We start from the raw sequence: 20,157 nt of genomic DNA on the forward strand, positions 1-20,157 counted from the left end.
CAGTCACCACAAATAAAGTAAATTGCCCACAAGTAGAAGATCCGGAATGGGCATACATTCTCCAATACTGTGTGGGAGGAATATATGTTCTTGAATCGCAAACACTTTACCGTCTATTGCACTGTACATACCGGAGAAGAGGATTCCTATCGACTGATGATCAAGTGATTTATAGAAGGCGGTTGTGGTTTTAAGCATCTAGTATTTCATTACGGTTTGGAAAGTGCGGTTTGTCAATTATCGTGCAAATATTGATTAGTCGTCTCTGAAAAGTGGACATCAAAATAAAGTGATGGAGTCTCATTCTTAAAATGGCAATCAATGAACCATCGTTTGTCGATTTGTGTGCATGCAAAATTATGGTCGGACTATGGGGGGACGTGGAGGTAACGATTTATTCGTCTAACTCATAAACAATTCAATTTGTTAGCAGTCATCAGTGATATATTACCTACTGATCATTTTTTAATCGGTCCACTCATCCTAAAGGATGTTAATAGCTTGCAGGGTGGCCAGTAGACTGATGCAAAATTTGAAATTTTCGCTCCACTGTGCTCAAACGGTTCCAAATTGGATCCTGATTAGCCTCCCAAAATTTAAACTTATTTCACACTTAGATTTTTTTACCGAGATGGGCACCACCGAGCAGCTCGGCATTTTATTTTGCTGGAAATTCAGCAAAAAATATGTTTGTTAGCTGAGATCTCGGCAAAATTCCCGTTTATTAGCTGAATCTCGGCAAGTTTTTCACTGAGATCCAGCAAAATAAAATGCCGAGCTGCTCGGTGGTGCCCATCTCGGCGAAAAAATCTAAGTGTGTTAGTAAGAAACTGACTTGGCACAAACCATTTGAAGTTTATATAGAAATTAGTATGGGAAAACCAAAATTTTGGTTCATATCTATCTCAAAATTCACCAGTTTAGTCTGTTTAAGAAAATGATAGCTGCGCTTGATGAAAATTTTCTCAGCTACAACTTTGTTCAAGATCACTTTTCGATTAAATGTAAGGAACATAAGTTATTAATGATTCCAGTCACTGATGTCTTATGATTATGCTCAATCAACAGTTCAACATGCAACATTGGTGTTTCTGGAGCGATTAATAGGTCACAAAAATCATGGCTACTATGTCACACTGCAGAATACAGTGTTGCCCACAGAACAACTGCTTGATCATGCAAAAAGATTATCAATCTCTTAAACAATTAATAACAATTGAATTTGATATTTCGCTGAAAAACGATATTCGGCAGTTGTAGCTGAGGAAATTTCCCATAAGAATAACGATAGAACTTGTTTATAGTCCAATATGGAAAAAGGCTAGAAGGCAGTAAACAAAAAGTTTGGGTTTTCCATAGTAATTTCCATATAAATTTCAAATGGTTTGTGCCAAGTCAGTTTCTTACCAAATGAGTTTAAATTTTGGGAGGCTAATCAAGACCCGATTTGGAACCGTGGAGCGAACATTTCAAAAATTTGCATCAGTCTTGTGGCCAGTAAACCGGTAAATGCAAAATTAATCCGGAAAAAACAAGGAATTCGATGGGAGAACCGGGGAAAATCATTGAATCTTATCATATGGTCGTCGGTTCCTTAAAATATAGCTTGTATTTTTTTATGGTTGCACAAGTTTTTTTTACTATGCATTCTTTCAACACAAACTTATTTTAAAGTTTACGAAGTTAAACTTAAGAATTTGTCATGATTTCTGAGCAATTCAGATTCCAATGTTATAAAGTTGTGTTCCTTTTCCAATTAGTTAATTATTATAGTAACCAATTTGAAATAAAACAGCAAAAAAAGGGTTATCTTCCATTTAATTCCACTTAAATAATTTTGGTATCCATGATAGATACGTATTTCGACTACAATGTGCAGTCTTCATCTGTGTCATTCCCACTAAAGTCTTATCAAAAACCTAACCCCTTAAGAACTCATCCCATAGGTAAAAATGTCAAGATCACAGGTATAAAAATAAAACTGCAATGTGTAGAATCGGAACCTACCTAACTAATAATAATCAAAGGTCTTAGTAAAGTAAAGGAGAAAAATCTATTCAAATCTCTAATAAGGAAAAATCCATTTCAAATACAAAATTGTCCTCAGAAATCCTGAAATTTTTTTCTGAATTTTCCTGAATCGTTCCTAAGTTTTTAATTTCAGTTGCGCTCTTTTTTTTTCTTCAGAATATAATTCTTCTGATATTTTTTTTCAGAATTTCCTTAAAGTTCTTTCCTGAATATTCTTCAGCATTCCTTTGAAATTATCCTCAGAACACCCTTTCACTTCTGTTTATCAATCTCATTGAATTCTTCTTGAGATTTATCTGAACACTTTGATTTTTGCCAAGATGGGCACCACCAAGCAGCTCGGCATTTTATTTTGTTGAATCTCATTGAAAAAATTGCCAAGATTCAGCAAAAATTATGTTCTTTAGCTGAGATCTCGGCAAAATTGACGTTTGTTAGTTTTTCACTGAGATCCAGCAAAATAAAATGCCAAACTGCTCGGTGTTGCCTATCTCGGCAGGTATCCTCCTCACGATATACAATTCTCTTCAGAATAACCTAGGAAGTCAATTCTGAACATCCTTTCCTCCTTGGAATTTATCTCCAAACTTCTTCGTACTATATCTCAAAAATATCTTCGAATTTAGCCCAGGTTTTTTTTTAAATTCTCAACAGGTTTCCTTGAAATTAACACTTTACGTCCTTTTAAATTTACCCTACGTTTCCATAGACATTCCCGCCAGAATTTTAAAGAAAATCATTGTTAGATCCCTGAAAGTTCTTTCAAGTCTTTTTTTTTAGGAGGGATATTGATTTTTTTCAAGATCCTACATTTTAACTATTTTCTCCCAGATTGATTTTTTCTAAAATATTTTAAAACTCTGAACGTGTGTGTAAACGAATCTTGCAAATTTTATTAAATCCCAAATCTACTGAACAATGTCGTTTCTGTATGTATGTATGGTATGTAAGGTAGCCACCATCCCTTCAAAGATCTTGTCTTGTATGCAGCTCCACTTAATAGCAAGATCAATTTGAGCTACCGATCTGAATTCACAATATCGCTGTATGAAGGGCCAAAAACGAAGGTGCGGACCCGTAAGCAGAGACACTTACACGAAATCCACGGGAATTTAGCAAAATTCGCAATACTTATTAAGCTTCCTACAGGATTAGTTGTAAAGAAGGGCGCGTCAATCTCACTGAAACTGTTGAAGTAGAATTCGGTAGGATAAAGAAAATGATAGTGTTTATTCCAACAATATCGTTTCTTGTTGAATATGAACAACCGGAAGTTTTCAAGGTATGCACCGAGAAAACTCGAAAAAAATCGGGAATTTTATAATGAAAATTCACTGACCACCATGAGCATGATGTGAACAAACCGTAATAGTCAAGATGTAAATTGTTATACTGACATGCAGGTTTAAAAAAAAAACCTGTTTAAAATACTGAATTGCCAAAGCAGGAATAATGTAAAAACACTTAGAAATATATCATAACAATTAAGGCTGGTAAGTTACTATAGTAACTGGAGAACCTAGGTTAAAATGGAATATAATTTATTTTGAACTTACAACAAATCAAGAGTTAAAAAATAAGACCGTAATAGTCAATTTACGATGTAAAATTTCATTCATATCAAGAACATGGGCAAAAATGGCAAAAGCAATATATTGATGGTTTGAATTTAAAAGTCCCACTACTTGATTTATGCAGAAGCGAGTATAATTCAATTGCACTGTTTTACCTGTTCTACTATTTTTACAAAGAAAAGTACACGGAGAAAAAATACTACCCAAAATTGGAGTTCTTTTTACTTAATATTGAGTTAAGCCTCTCACTTGCACTCTTTATTGTTGTCAAAAAAGAAACGAGAGATTCGACCCAACGATATAGTTCAGCCCAATAAGTTACTTTTGAGTAAATTGCAGATTCTCAAATTTACGTGAATTAAACTTAATTTTGGGTAGAATATACTTAAGAGTAGGTATTTTTTCTGGCGTTAAATGGAAACTACTATATGCGATTTACTAAAATTTCGGTTATTGGGCTGGACCCCGGAATTGAGGGAAAGTACTTAATAGTGGTGTTCGTATTTCATTGCAATGTTTATCTTTTTACACGAAACAGCTGTTGGCAATGACGTAAATCTCACTATTCGCAGTATGGAATGTTATGGTAGAGTGACGTCGTCCTTTGAGTGCTCAGCAATGTTTACTTCTAACACCAGCTGCCTGTTGGCCCTGACCTTATATAAATGTCATTGTACATATACCGCTTGGAAAACCTACTTTCAATCTTAGGTCTTTAGCAATGACATTTATACAAGGTCTGGGAAAACAGGCAGCTTTCTGGTGTTAGAAGCAAAAATATTGTAAACATTGCTTTTAAGGCTGGTAAGTTACTGTAGTAGCTGGAGCACCTAGGTTAAAATGAAATGTAATTTATTTTTAATTTGGAACAAATCAAGAGTTAAAAAAATGTTAAACATTGCTGAACATACTGCTAACAGATAGAAATACGTCACTGCCAACAGCTCTTTTGTGTAAAAAAGATAAACATTGCAATGAATTACGAACACCACTAAAAATTTGCTCATTTCATTAACACCAAAAGCCCTTTGGCCCAGCCCTCTTATCAACGTCACTGGGTCTTTCGGCTCGAGAGTCATATATCAGCCAACTCAGATTGACGAAATCGTAAAATGTCTGTATGTGTGAGTGTGTGTGTGTGTGTGTGTGTGTGTGTGGGTGTGTTTCAACAAATTTGTAAGTTGTGTTTCTCGGCAAACACTGAAACGAATTCGATGTAACAACCCAGGTTTTATGGTCTCACAGAACTCTATTGAATATTTTTGGAATCGGTCAACTGGTTGAAGAAATATTGCCGGAACATGTTCCAGTGAGTAAAGGTCATAAGACTAGAACTGACCTAAAACTTTCCAACCCCATCATGCTACACCTCAAATCACATGAGAATTGAAAAACAAGTTGATTGGGGGTCAAAGTGAGTGCCCAGCCCACATTGGTCATATCCGGACATGTTGCGGGTACCCCCAGGGGAGTGACCTTATTATTTAAATAAGTTCAAAAATGAGGCAATCATCGACATAAATGAGTAAACTAACCTATATTTGATTTTTTTTTTTTTTAATCACTTATATAGGTACATCCCGTTCTTCACGTGGACGTTCATATAGACTTCGCTCGCATACAAATCGTAAATTAGCGTAACTAGAGCGTAAAGGGAATAAGTGCTCACTACCTATCAATACCTACTATGAGATCATATGGCACAGTGAACTTGACACTCATTCACTATCGTCGGGAGAATGTCGTTCCGCAATCAATTTGTTCATTATCATCTTGTTTGACTGGCCGCTAGCGCTCGTGTCGATTGCATTTTAGTACCAATTTGCGGTGTGAACTTCCGTCCGCGCTTTGTAACTTGTTGCCGTCTACTCGCTTAGCACTTGCTGGTACGGTTTGGTCGAAGGGACTACGGCGCTGTGACTTCATCTATTTATTGTTTATTATTTACATGGAAGTACATATGACCTATAGCCGTAGAGCTGCTACGCGGGATAGTTTCACAGAAGCGTAGAACGATGTAATCCAAAAAAAATCGCTCTTCGACATTCAGAACTAATGTAAACAAATCTAAATGTTATCAGTGATTGCATTTGGGAAGAATGTGTAAATTACAAGTGAAACAGTTTATTAATATTTGTTTTTATTTTATTTTCAGAAACCCTCCCCCGGCACCGCTGACAGTATATTATGTCCAACTCGTATACGACGACCGGCGCCAGACCGACTGCACGATGGAAGCGCTTTGTCAAGTCAAACTTACTCACCTTCCTCACGGTGGTAGGTGTGTTCGGCGGCACCACGCTAGGCTTAATGCTCAAAAACTCCACCACGCCATGGACGCAGCGTGAAGTGATGTACATTCAGTATCCAGGAGATCTGTTCTTACGGTAGGCTCAAAGTAACAACACGCCAGATTCGACTGATCCGTGCAGGGTTGCTCCTAACCCGGTATCCATTGTCATTTTTCAGGATGCTGAAGTGTTTGATCGTGCCCCTGTTGGTATCATCCATCACCAGTGCAATCGGCTCGCTGGATCTCAGCATGTCGAAAAAGATTGCATTTAGAGCGATAGTGTACTACTTCACAACGACGGTCTGTGCTGTGGTGCTGGGCATCATTCTCGTCAGCACGATAAGGCCCGGTGCCGGGCATAATGTTGGCAGTATGAAGGGTAAAGCTACCACTCGGCAAGTCCTTACTGTCGACACGCTTCTAGATTTAATCCGGTAAAAACCCCATTCCCTTCTTTATTATTTCAACAATCAGTAGTCTCAACTTTCCCCCTACTTTTCAGAAATTTATTCCCGCCAAACATTATCCAGGCCACAATGTTCCAGGTAGGCCCCTTTCCAGCCATCAACAACAACAATTTTACGGTTCATTAAACGTGGTACTATTTGTCTCTTGTCTTTAATTTCAGTTCCGTACCATTCTAGTACCACCAGAAAATTCTACTGATGGTAAATATATCCTGGTGCCTTTTATTCTCAATTCCATTCATATTGACACAGATAGGGTTAGGGGGTTACAAACGGTTTAGGCCCCCCGAATCCCTATTCCAATTTAGATTCCAAGCCTCACGGTTTTTTTTTCTCAAGAAAATTAATCGACTACCTATCCAAAAGATGCTACTCTCTGATGAGACAAACGAAATCTCATTCCCATGCTCCTTCCCTGATATTTTCCTAAAAAAAGTTAACCCTCGAGTAAACTGCGAGTAATCGGTCCCATCCATTGATCCGATTTCCGTCCTACCAAACAAAACTCGCGTTTTGCCTCTTCTTTCTTTCTTGGTTCTAAATTCGTCATACGGGTTTCAATTCCATCCACACGCATTGAAACACCATTGGATTTTCTTCGTCGTTCGGATGAAGCTAGGAAAATTAATTCTTTTGAAGCGCTTCTTTTGCTTTCGAGAACAATGGTTGTAAATATTAATATTTTGAGCTTTTATAGACCACCCACCGCGTTCTTCCGCGCTATCGTTATTGAGCCTTTAAAATAAACAAACTATAGATAAAACAAATTCAAAAGATGCCCTAAAATGCGATGTTACATATCATGCTGCAAAACATGACCATTGTGTTTACCATGCTTGGAGTAGTGGGGGGTAGGTCTGGCTTAATCCGTTCGACACCCCAACCAACGTGCAACAGGGTTTCTTCCACTCACTTCGCTATACAACATGTTTTTCCGAATTATGAAATCATTACATGTAATAATGGTATACTTATAAGTTACAAGAAAAAGGTTGTGAAGTAGGGGAAATGGATGTAATGTCGACCTAAATGCCCTTTATTTGGGCCCATACATAAACTCAGCAATCGACTAAATTTTCAATGGCAACCAAAAATATCCATTGTTGCCGTTCCAATGACGCGTTCATCTAGATAAAATTGATAAACAGCAGATTTTTAGCGATGGGCCCAATCTTAGATCCATAGGCCAACATTAGAGCCATTTCCCCTATGTGTTCGACACATAACATATACTGATGAATGTGAGCGTTTATAGTGGAATACCTGTAGAAGAAAGAGAGAAGGATTCGTAATTTTCATCTTATTCCACTACCTATATTGCTTATCCTTGATAGATACGCATATTTCGTCTACAATGTACAGACTTCTTCAGTGCTATTAAGTGGAGCTGCATTCAAGACAAGATCTTCGAAGGGATGGTGGCTACCTTACATACATACCGTAAAACGGGGTAACATTGATAGTTTTTTAAAGTATATTCTAAATATTTTTTACAACAATGACTGTTTTTCAAATTTCATATTTTTAAAACAAGTACTGAGGATCCAAGAGTCAATTTGTTAGTAATATGTTTAACAAAAATTAAAGCGTTTGCACTATTTTTTTTAGTTTTGTGACCGAACTTCAGTATTTTGATTTGGGGTTACTTTGATAATGCTCGATGAATGTAGAAAAAAAATGAATGAAACTCAAACAATTTAGTTCTTTAAATATGAAACTTTGAATGAGTATTTAATCAGAAAACTTCATAAGCAATAAGAATACAACATTGAATTTGTGATGGCTGTATTGGAAATACATTTCATAAGTGATGGTTTGAGTGCTTTTACTAAAAGGCGAAAAACACGAAATTGATTTTTTAATATTTTTGTAAAATATGTGACACATACTATTCAAAAACTATATGCCATATCAACGGAAATACCATAAGCTACAATATGGAACCAATGTTTTTTATTTGGAGAAAGCACAGCGAGTAAATTTATTCTTTATATTATACTATCAAAGTTACCCGCATTATCAAAGATACCCCGTTTTACGGTACATACAATGTACAGATTTCTTTAGTGTCTTGTACTAATACTCGACTACCATTAGTACGACGAGTATTAGTATAAGACACTGAAGAAGTCTGCACTTTGTAGACGAAATACGCGTATCTGTCAAGGATAAGCAATAAAGGAAGTGGAATTAAATGTAAGTTACTAATACTTCTTTCTTTATACATACAACCTGCCAGTTTCACTCTCAGAGAGTTACAATAATCGATTTTACGATTTGTGAGTGTTCACTGAGAGTGAGCGCTCACGAATAATAAAATTGATAATTGTGACTCTCCGGAAGCGAAATTGAAAAGTTTTATCATAGACAACCAGACTTAACTCTTTGAATAAGCTTTTCTTGAAATCATTGTACCTAAAAAAATGGACGTCAGTAACGACATCTCTCGAGCTTTTCGCGGTAAACAATTTTGCTCGCTAAGTCACAAAAATTGTTGCAGACAAGTTAAACAGAATGCATACATAGAAACAGGCTTGAAATTGTTCATTACAGCTAAAATGCTATTTTTCGGTATTATGAAACAATAGGATACTATAATGATAATTTTTATTTGTAAGATGCAAGAAGAGGTGGTAAAATTTGTATATGACATATAAAATTTATCAATTTTGCTTTCAGAAGGTCACAACTAGCGATTTTATGATCGCTGATTGCTCGCTCATCGCGTTGCTCATCGTTACAGCTAATCGCTATTGTGTCCCTCTGAAAGCTAAATTGACATGTTTTATGTGGCATACACACACTTTACTTTCTGTTCTTGCATCTTGTAAATAAGAATTATCATTAAAATATCTCATAGCTTCATAAATCCGAAAAATTGCATTTTAGCTGTAATGAGCATTTTCAAGCTTGCATAGAAACGTCAATATGATCCGATGCCACCTGCCGTCAATAGTTCGCGGAAATGACAATATTCAAATCAATCGTTAAATGCGTGCAAGCTTGCATAGAAACGTCAATATGATCCGATGCCACCTGCCGTCAATAGTTCGCGGAAATGACAATATTCAAATCAATCGTTAAATGCGGAACGGAGAAGAGTTACTTCTGTTTGTCTGTGGTTTTATATACTTCGCAATCTCTTCTTCAATCTTACAATAAGTACACAATATTATTATTTCATCTAATGACTTCATAATTCCGAAAAACATTTATTATAGCGAAGTGAGTAGATGCAGCTCTGTGTACAAATCACGTACATACAACTGTTAGGCACAATCTGCTCATTCTCAAGTACCCCTTCATGCCATTGAGGTGCAATTAAATAGCGATTTTATGTCCATTTGTCGCAAAGTGACATACACATAGAATCTGCGTCGAGATGCACATTGCTAAAAGAAAAATGATGCCACTGGATAGAATCATACATCATTGCCCCGTTTACGCTTTCCATTCGTAGGTGATTTGTTCAAGCAGAATCGTATAAGCTTGCATCGTGAATATCAATCGTTGTTGACGGTTAATTTATGCAGTTTTTTGTTATGATTTGTATTAGTAAATGCGAGCTGGAATTGCTTTACAGCTCAAATTACGCGTTGTGTAGGAGCAATTCTAATAACGAGTTGTTCCGGTAGAGTTTTAGCAAGGTATGCATTCAAAAGCTCAAAGTTATTTACCTGCTGTCGCAATATCGTGAGAAATATTGAGCTTGTTTTTTGTAAATAAATTATTTCGTCATCATTCAACAGGAAAATGTACTTGCAAGTAAAGAAAAACATTACTCATAACTGAAACGTTCTCACTAACCCAAATCCAATTTCGCTAAATTACTAAACTGAACCATCCAATTTCACCACCAGTTCCACTACATACATACAAAATCACCTCCGAATTCACCGAGGGCACCAATGTGCTCGGTTTGGTCATGTTCAGCGTGGTGCTCGGTGCTTGCATCGGCAAGATGCGGGAAGCTGGTAAACCCCTGCAGGCCCTGTTCGAAACGCTCAGCGAAGCCATGATGATCATTACCTCGTGGGTGATTTGGATCTCGCCGGTCGGTGTGTTCTTCCTGGTCGCTGCCAAACTGCTCGAGATGGCATCCTTCATGGAAGTGCTCGGTCAGCTCGGTTGGTACTTTATGACTGTGATGCTGGGATTGTTTCTGCATGGATTCGGTAAGGAATTCCTCATCAATCATAATTGTGTACCGCATGTAACTGTTTACGTTATCATCTGAAAAGGCACTATTTCGGTAATCTTCTTCATGACAACGCGGAAGCTATCGTTCCCTTATATCGCTCAAATGAGCCAAGTGCTTGCCACAGCTTTTGGTACTGGATCCAGCTCAGCCACGATGCCGATTACGATTCGATGCTTGGACAACATGGGCATTGATCCACGTGTGACCCGGTTTGTGATTCCGGTCGGTGCTACGATCAACATGGACGGAACTGCCCTGTACGAAGCCGTCGCTGCATTGTTCATTGCCCAGCTGAGGCACATCCCATTATCGTTTGGTCATATTGTTGCCGTGAGGTAATTGGTGCAATTTTTTTATCGCTATTTCTGAATGTTTGTCTTGAAACATTAACTGCGATTTACTTTCAGTGTAACGGCTACAGCTGCTTCGATCGGTGCCGCCGGTATTCCACAAGCCGGTTTGATTACTATGGTCATGGTATTGGACACTGTGGGACTGCCTGCCGAGGATGTGACTATCATTATTGCCGTCGATTGGCTACTGTAAGTTTGTCCGGCTGATGGAAATGTAACAAGAATTATTAAATAAACGTGACATTTTCAGTGACCGATTCCGCACAACCATCAACGTAATGTGTGACGCCCTAGGAACGATTCTAGTGAATTCCCTTTCAAAGAATGACTTAGCCGGTGTACCGAATGAAATTGTAAGTATTGTTCAAACCTTAGTTCAAACTGTAAATATCGGTTATGGAAGCAGGATGTGGTGCCTAAATCATACGACTTATCGCTTTTTGAGCTCTATTGGAATACAATGACGTTTTCTCAAAATTTATTGCAGCGTACAGTCCAATAGAAGGGAAAAAATGAATGTTGTACTAGTTTATAGAGATTAGGTAACTATTAGATCAGTGTGCTTTATGAGGTATTGCAAGCTAACACGTTTTATACTAACTTCCCAATGAGTGCTTTTATTTGGCGAAATAAGTACACATCTCGGTTTTGCTGTTCTTCAAAATCATAAACATTTGTGAATCAGATTTTTCATGAAGGATAAAACTTGGCACCAGCTATATTTTTTTTCATAAGGTGGTTGAGTTTACTACGTGACTGCTTTCTAATACCAGTGTGTCTAGGTTCAATCCCCAGCCGACGTTATTGGGATTTTTGTGAGGCGAAAAAATGTGTTGATGGGTTGGATAGGTTCCAGATTTGGAAGTCTTATAATATGGCAAGGTTATGTGAACCAATAGAAAGTAGACATGATTTACTTTGGTTACCAATCAATGATGAGAGCGTGTTTCTCCTCAAGGATGCCAACAAACCCCTCCAGTGTAAAGGGTCCAAAGCACTGGATTCGAAGGGTGGGATTCCACTGCATATTTACTGGTCACTGGAACATATAAGGAGCAGTGACCGCAGTATATCAACAGCTGTTCATCTCTTCAACGAGTTAGTAGCAAACAAATTTAGCGATCAACAACTCATTTTTACAGACGGATCCAAAGCTGGAGGTAAAGTAGGTTTCAAAGTATCGGGACCCCAGTTGAGCATCCATCAAAGATTACCGAACGTTGCGTCTATCTTTTCGGCCGCAGCAATTCTTTCGGCAGTTACGGAATCCGGCCCACTTGGAAAATCATTATCTCTGACTCAGCCAGTGTGTTGAGAGAATCCAAAATCCGTCACCCATGTGCACAAGCAATTAGGACAGTAGTCGACCGAAACACAACCTTCGTGGGGGTTCCTAGTCACTGTGAAATCGAGCAAGCGGACAGACTGGCAGCTTTAGGCAGAGAGTCTGCCCTCACAACAAGAGAAATCCCTGCAGCTGATATCATGACATGGGTCAGAGGTGTAGATTGGAGTGCATATGGGGCTAAATGGCACAATGATAGGAGCTCCTTACTGCTTAAAAAATAAAGGAGAAACTGGTGAAAGGGTGGATGTGGAGAGCTAAAAGACCAGCGGGTCCTCTTCAGATTGCGTACCGGTTACATCAAGCTATCCCACAACATGGCAGGTGGACAAACTTATTATGTTAATTTGTTACAATGTTATAATCAACACTAGGGGGCACTCATTTGAAGCCCTCTCCTATTTTAAATAGGTGAACCAGCCTCTGGCTGAAAGCCTCTATGATAGAGGAAAAAAGGTTATGAATATCTCGGAATATATAGCCACTAATAGATGCCACTAGAGGTAAAATACTGACGTGACGTGACAACGTGACCAAAAACTAGCATTTTTTCGACTTCGACTTTGTTGTAATATAAATTTCCGCTAAACAAAAATGTTTTGATGTTACTCAGATAATTTCAAACATGTTTGCAAGCTTTGGCTAAAGTAAGGCTCAATTTAAAGTAATAGAAACATTTAAAATAATAAATGTTGTTGAACAGTCGTGGTGAAGAACTGCATGGAATTGGTTTGATTACCAATTGGCAATCGACACTAGTCGGAAATTGGCCCTCGATTGCAGAACAGTTACTGACTAAGGAAAAAAACACCAATTTCCCCGATAATCCAGTTCTTGTTAATCCGATGACTCGATAATCCGACATCACGGTCTCTAATGGTGCTTTTTGGCATTGTTAGGTTGGTAACATTGATTTTTATGATTTGACAGTCGGATTATCGGATCAACCCGGCTAATCCGGCCACACATTTTTTTTTCGAATTAGCGGGGGTATGTAGTTTGTAGTTTGTCTCACACTAAACATATGCTTACAATCGGTTTATCATTTTTTATTGTAATTTCATCTTAATACAAATACATAGTTTAACAAAAAACAAGAGTGTATAAAAGGTAAGGTCTGTTCCCGTACTTGCTTTTCTGTTAGATTCTGTACAGCAATATCATATTATTTTCTTACAGCAACTAACAGAAAGCTGCAGCAACTTACATCAAAAGCAAAAAAAAGCAAGTACAGGAACAGACCTATTGTTTGAGTAAAACTAATTTAGTCTTGTTCCTTTTTCTTTTTAACAAATTGAGCCTAATTCGCAACTGAACTAAAAGCAATCTAATCCTATTTTCTCCATTTTCAGCACGACGCCGAACCCCATGAACTAGTCGAGCTACGGCAAGATTGCAATGAAAAAGAATAAAATCGTTCATCCATCGAGCTTTACCGTGTTTTCCGAACTGCAGAACCCCTTCTATCCAGATCATATTCATTCTCCCTGCGTGTAACTTATAGGTGTTATAGTCAATCTGCAAACCGAAATGAAGTTTCGGATAAGATATTCTCAAAAAAAAGAAACCATCCCATGGTGTGGAGATAAACGTTCGAAAAAAAAAATCAGGTACTCACGATCCACCGACAACTATTTAGATAAGTATAGAGAGCGAACACATCATACCGACGCCACTTCGGCCACGTGCTGCCAGAATCGCCGCCAAACATACGGAAGGCCATTTTCCCCCAAGGGGATTGTAGAGAACAAGACGAATATATGAAATTTACGAAATTACACCACCAACAATGTCACCATCACCACCACCATCATGTTCGTTATACATACCTAGATGTAGTCAATAGTGAAATAATGAACAACCATCGGAAACTAATCGGCCAAAATCATTGACAGCTCCCGTTTACCAGAGTGTTTCTAGTGTGGTTTTTCATCCCGCAGCTTATTAGGATTAAAGCCATCAAAGCAGAAGACTTCGGATAGAGGTTGCATTATTGTGTGCCAAACTCGACGAAGGCTTCCGAGTGAAAAAAAATAGAAAAGAACCAACTGTTACGTATTGACAGCTGAATTTTGTCGTACTCTGGAAATAAACAAAAGTAGATTGTACGAGCTTAAGTCTAACACATTGTTAATGTTAATTGTATATTTAAAAATACTTACAAATATATTTTAATAATTAGCTTTTTGTACATTTTTTCTGCTTGTTTTTTTTTTTAATTTTCACTTAATCACTGAGAAGAGTTTCGGTTCACCCTTTTATTTATTTATTTATTTTTATAGACCAAATGCCCATTCAAAACTTTCTTATCATTGAATTGGTTTAAAAAACGAGTTATTTTTATTTTTTTCAGTTGGAGAAATGTTTACTAAATTTATTACTTTAACTTCAACAACATTACCAACATAAATATGAAACACATTCTTTAAATGAAGGTAAATTATGCCTGCTGCGCATTTTTTATTTATTTTCTTCTGAAGGTATGGTTAACCAATGGTAGTGTAATTTCTATGGAAATCGATGGGATCATATGATGTTATCATGAATGTTATCAAAGATGTAAACGAAAGAAAGAAACTCCCATTTGGCCGCAGGAATGAAAGAAACAAAAATACGAAAATAAAAATGTTACATGTTGGAGAAATCTCTCTGTTTGAATTTCCATTGGTATAGAGAAAAAACCCACATCAAAGACTCTAATACGCTAATACCATAGGGGTAACTCTAAAACCAGAAGGTCCCGAAGAAACGTGCTCAACTTTTTGACTCAGTTCTGGTACTCTCTTCGGTCCCATGCAAATCGAATCACCCCTCGAAACATAGGAAAATCCACGAACCCCTCATTTTATCTGTCAAACTTTCATAGCGAATCAAAACATACATAGTGTTGTACAAGAATTTCAACTAGAATGGGGTACGTTAATCGATTTGCTTGGGACCAATAGGCTAGTCAAGTAGTGAGCCAATTTTTTAATCGTTAGCTTCCAACCGGTGCTAATACTACGTTTATAGGCGTCTTTCAATGAGCACTCATACTTCAAGTTTTCAATACATAATATACATAATCACCCATATTCTTGCTTATGTTCGAACCGTATTTTTCATATATTTTTGTGTACGGAAAAACGGTTCCTACAAGCATATGGGTGAATAATAGACTGATGCAAAATTTGAAATGTTCGTTCCACAGTGCTCAAACGGTTCCAAATAGGGTCCTGATTAGCCTCCCGAAATTTAAACTCATTTGGTAAGAAACTGACTTGGCACAAACCATTTGAAATTTATATGGAAACTAGCTGAGTGTGCCCGGTCTTGCTCGGGATTCAATATTAGCTTGAGTTTATGCGCCGATTTAAAAAAAAGCATGCTATATTGTACGTAGCCCCCCACCCCTATTATCTAAGGGGCTACCCCCTATGATTATCTCCTTATACCCCCACATGCCTAATTTGGTTCCATTTGCTTGATTAGTTCTCGAGTTATGCAGAAATTTCTGTTTCATTTGTATGGGAGCCCCCCCTTACATAAGGGGGAGGGGTCTCGAACCATCATAAGAACCTTCCACGGCCCCAAAAACCCCTGTATACAAATTTTCACGCCAATCGGTTCAGTAGTTTCCGAGTCTATAAGGGTCAGACAGACAAACTGACAGAAACTTTTTGTTCACTGTCTTCTAGCCTTTTTCCATATTGCACTGTTAACAAGTTCTATCGCTATTATTATAGGAAATCTTCTCAGCTACAACTTTGCACAAAATCGTTTTTCAGCCCAGCGTCAAACTAAATATTTATGAATTGATTAACAGATCGATAATCTTATGGCATGATTAAGCAGCTGTATTGTGGGCAATACTGTATTCTGCAGAGTGAAATAGTAACCAGGCTTTCTTACACTCACTTGCTATAAAAAATGAATTTCTGAAATTTGAAATCATTAGACGTTATAATGATATTTTGTACTTGCTAGATACAAGAAGAGGTTAAAAGGCAAGTGTTTGACACATAAAGCCTGTCAAATTCGCTTTCAGATAGTCACAATCAGCGATTATACTACTCGCGAGCGCTCACTCTGAGTGAACGTTCACGAATCATAAAATCGCTGATTGTAACACTAAGGAAGTGAAACTGACAGGTTTTATGTGTCAGATACTTACCTTTCAACATCTTCTTGTATCTAACCAGTACAAAATATCATTAAAACGTCTAATGATTTCAAAATTCAGAAAAGTGAGTGGAAGCAACCCTGCCAGGAGGCAACATACAACAGACAAACAGATGTAACTCTTTCAATAAGTGTTTCTTGTAAACATTGTACCTCTAAAAACAGGACCTCACCCAAGTAATCATAGGCACGCCTTTTTGGCTCTATTTTGTGTTTGCAAGTTTTTATGAGGCCCGTATATAGCCAAAAAGGCGAAATAACGTGCCTATAGTTACTTGGGCAGTAACGAGCTTCTCGCGAAAATCAGAAAATATTGTAATTCGATGCCAGCGCTGCGGTGAGAAGTTCCCGGAAATGATAATATTCCAATCAGTCATTTAATGCGTGAGTGAAGATCGAGAAAGAAGAGTAACGTCTGTTTGTCTGTGAATATATCATCAGTGTACCAATTACCGCTCATATTTCAATTATCCAAACGTGACCAAACCATAGATGCCGTGTCGATGCTCATGTTCACCGGATGCCAGGGTTGTTCAAACCGTAGTCCGTGATCTCGAAGCGACTATACCCAAGGCAAAGATGAATACAGTTCCTCTTTTTTAATATTTCTAGAAGACTTCCTTTACATAATGTTGGTTTGTGTGGGCGTGCCTTGAATTCCTAGTAATCATCGAGATAAGTCATTGTTTACAAAAGCTGTTACGCACTTCTTCTTCTTCTTCTTTTATTTATTTAATGTCGGTCTTTGTTCCATCGATTGCTATCCATTGCCGGTAATCGAATATGCAGAAAGGCAGCTTCCACACCTGCGTAGTATATCGCACCCATTCAACACACATGGGCCGACGCACTACTTCCAGCTCTATCTATAGATTTGTTTAGAACAAAGATTTTCGAGCTCTACCAACAACATCGAAGGGCGGACCAAACAAATTGTAATGCCCTTATCTTGCATACCGAAGCTCACGTAACCAATCGAACACCACTATCGAATAGCAGAGAATTTTCCCTGCCTGATGGGATTGCTTATTGGCAAGGCAAGCTTCGGTTCACAAGAAATAAGGAAGAAAAATTTAATTACGAAATCGTCATCGCAGAGTTGATCGGGAACACAAAAAAGGAAACAGGTAGCAAAATTAATCTGATGTACATTAAATGGGCAGCTACTCACCGTCTTGCAACAGTTCTTTTTTTATGGAAAAACGGTTTGACCGAAAACGAGAATAGCTACTCGAATGAACTGATCAGTTATAAATAAAACTGTACAGCAGTCTTGTTACTGATCAATAAAATTCAAGCCGTAGATATCTAATACTAATTATCCAAAACTTTATTATCCGAGAAAATATGCTCTATTGTAATAATGGATTACAGGTCTTTTGTGGTTGTCCGAAATTTTTATTTTTCTGCTGTAAAGTTACTCTATGGCCTTGCATTACTTCGTACAAGCTTCTTACGATTATATCCATCAATACAGTTCAAGCCAATCAATTACAAAATCAGTAAATAAAAGCCTTATTTATCTTGGACATACATAGTTCCGGGTCGTAATAATTATTTGTTGACATACTTAAAACGAAAATCCTAAGCTTACATCCATCAAGGAAAACGTTCAGCCCCATTCGATTTGTAACGGAGAAAAAAAAAAAGTAGGGAAATTGAACTCGTGCGAGTTACTCCGCCGAATCGGATGATTGCCAGATCAGACGCTCCTCGTAAAAGTCTATGACAAGCTGGGGACAGTGCTTGCGCGCTTCCTTGGACGACACAAGCTGGGCCTTGTCCTTGTCCTTCCATTGGATCAGGAATAAAAGCTCATTGTTTGCTTCGGTGGCTCCGAGAATCTTCTCCGGGGCGTAACCTTTTTCGAATCCATTCATTCCATCATCGCTGGCAGCAGCATCATTATCGACTGCAGCAGTCTTCGACTTGCTTGACTTGGTCGACGCAGAGCCATCCTTATCATCGTCTGATCCATCATTCTCGGCATCCGAATCGGCCTTTCTTTTCGAGCTACTCGTGGAGGACGGTTTGGCAGGTTTCTTTTTCTCCTTTTCCTTCTCTTTCTCCTTGGGGGCGGCTTCTTTCTTTGCCGCAGTGCGAGTATCTTCAAATGCCTTGATCAACTCCGGGCACTCCAAATTCTCTCTCGGTTCCCAGGTGTTTGCTGACGAATCGTATCCCTTCCATTTCAGGAAATATTCGACCTTACCCTTTCGTTCTCGTCGATCGACGATCTTCTCTACGACATACTCCTCCTCCTCGCTGGACTCGCTATCAGAATTCGGTTTATTTTCCTTAACCTTGCCCATTCTGTAACGTAGAATTTGATCTTTTTGAATTTGTATTCCGATAAAATAAATTTGTTTTCTCACCTCCAAAGCGTCAGTGGTGTTGTGGAAAATAAAATCGATGGTGGCGCTACTGGCACAGGCTGAACTGTCTGGAAAACGAAGGAAATAAAAAGCATGAACAAAAAAAAAAAAAAAAAGGAAGATGCCGTCCAGAACGCCGCTATATTTGCTTGTATTTGAACACTCACCGTTCAGTCACTTCCGGCTCAAAATACCAAATTCACAACTGGAAGACTTTCCAGCAACCGGGAAGCTACGTTTTGTGCGGAAAAAGAGTGCAATTATAGCAAAAATTTTCACTTTAACAAGCCAGTACGGCGGACCTCGTTCGGCAAACAAAAATGCGCGATGGCTTCCTCTTTCAGTTTGCGAGCCCGCGGAACGAAACTTCTGACAGCTTGCCCTATCGAAAGAACGGAAACTTATGGGAGCATAACAAATGTTTTAGACTAGTATACGTTTCTCGAGCTAATACAGTATGCCTCCGCTAATCCGACAAATTCACGGACAAAATTGTTTGCATTGAACCAGAAAAAAACTTTATTTGTATTTAAACAAACAAATCCGGTTGAAATTATATTGCATTTTATTGTTTCGATAATACTTGTACGAATAAATTCAAAATAAGATTATTTTTGTTTTAATAAGCCACTTTTCAACTGCAACTCTTGTAAAAATAACAATATTCTTTTATTAAGCCAATAGTACGTTCAGACTACAGAGTTATAACTTGTTATAGTGCTATCTTGATGGTGGTTTCTGTGTTGCAATTAGTTGACAACCGTTATAACATGTTATTACCACAAACCACCACTTCGTTTGTGGTTAAATTAAATGATTTTGTTTTCTGCAAAAATCTATTGGTGAGAGTATTTAATCGAAGACAACAAATCAAGAAGTTTGTGTATTTGCTCATTTTTCTATGCGTTGCTTCCACCTTCACTCAAGTGCAGCGCTACTGTATCTGTCGCTTGGATTCTAGCAAACTGGCCAGTCTTCTTGATTTGTTGTCTTCGATTTAATTCAAACCAGCAATATAGTATTTTTGCCAATGGATTTTGTTTCAATGTATGCTTATAATTGAGTAAAAATTTACTCAGTCTGATAATCCCCTGATCCTCATATCTAATATTAGTGAGTTTCAACCTGGGGGGGACGTACTGTCAAATCAGCCTACTGATCATACTTGTATGAAACTGGTTCCAAACGTAAACAAACGCTGTAGGTTTCTTATGGCTTGTTTACGGCCGTGAATTAAACTGGTCGAAAGTATGTTTCAACTAGGCACCACGTGTGGCGCTGAGGTCGTACGCAAACGACTGACATGAGCGCAACAGCGAGCTGTCAAAACGGAAAATAATCCTTTATTTTTATTCAC

The 20,157-nt window shown here is 38.0% G+C and overlaps 2 protein-coding genes across 3 annotated transcripts in view; one reads left to right on the forward strand and one right to left on the reverse strand.

Annotated features, from left to right (window-relative positions):
• The window catches only part of Eaat1 (Excitatory amino acid transporter 1), a 42,954-nt gene extending 28,499 nt beyond the window's left edge, over positions 1-14,455 (forward strand). Inside the window, exons 3-12 of one of the 2 annotated variants that reach the window (XM_065238566.1) lie at positions 5,761-5,992; positions 6,075-6,332; positions 6,401-6,443; positions 6,527-6,566; positions 10,226-10,540; positions 10,607-10,901; positions 10,974-11,108; positions 11,170-11,272; positions 11,407-11,461; positions 13,617-14,455. In XM_065238566.1, the coding sequence (XP_065094638.1) occupies positions 5,793-5,992; positions 6,075-6,332; positions 6,401-6,443; positions 6,527-6,566; positions 10,226-10,540; positions 10,607-10,901; positions 10,974-11,108; positions 11,170-11,272; positions 11,407-11,421 (1,404 nt within the window). In that variant the 5' untranslated portion in view covers positions 5,761-5,792 and the 3' untranslated portion in view covers positions 11,422-11,461; positions 13,617-14,455. The remainder of the gene's footprint in view (positions 1-5,760; positions 5,993-6,074; positions 6,333-6,400; positions 6,444-6,526; positions 6,567-10,225; positions 10,541-10,606; positions 10,902-10,973; positions 11,109-11,169; positions 11,273-11,406; positions 11,462-13,616) is intronic. The other variant, XM_065238560.1, reaches the window with a different exon arrangement.
• Positions 14,456-17,732: 3,277 nt separating this feature from the next.
• On the reverse strand, positions 17,733-19,130 carry LOC135714879 (chromobox protein homolog 3-like). Its single transcript, XM_065238298.1, has 3 exons — positions 18,968-19,130; positions 18,801-18,868; positions 17,733-18,738 (listed from the first exon to the last, which is right to left on the reverse strand). Exon 3 carries the CDS (start codon positions 18,735-18,737, stop codon positions 18,099-18,101), a length of 639 nt encoding a protein of 212 aa, XP_065094370.1. The 5' UTR covers position 18,738; positions 18,801-18,868; positions 18,968-19,130; the 3' UTR covers positions 17,733-18,098.
• Between the last annotated feature and the right edge of the window lie 1,027 nt (positions 19,131-20,157).

Source organism: Ochlerotatus camptorhynchus, unplaced genomic scaffold (assembly GCF_037179485.1).
Source record: "Ochlerotatus camptorhynchus isolate MF236.1 unplaced genomic scaffold, CSIRO-AGI_Acam_v1.1 ptg000045l, whole genome shotgun sequence".
Taxonomy (NCBI): domain Eukaryota; kingdom Metazoa; phylum Arthropoda; class Insecta; order Diptera; family Culicidae; genus Ochlerotatus; species Ochlerotatus camptorhynchus.

Coding starts and splice junctions, on each gene's coding strand:
- LOC135714879 (XM_065238298.1), bottom strand. CDS start 18,737: ATGGGCAAGGTTAAGGAAAATAAACCGAATTCTGATAGCGAGTCCAGC.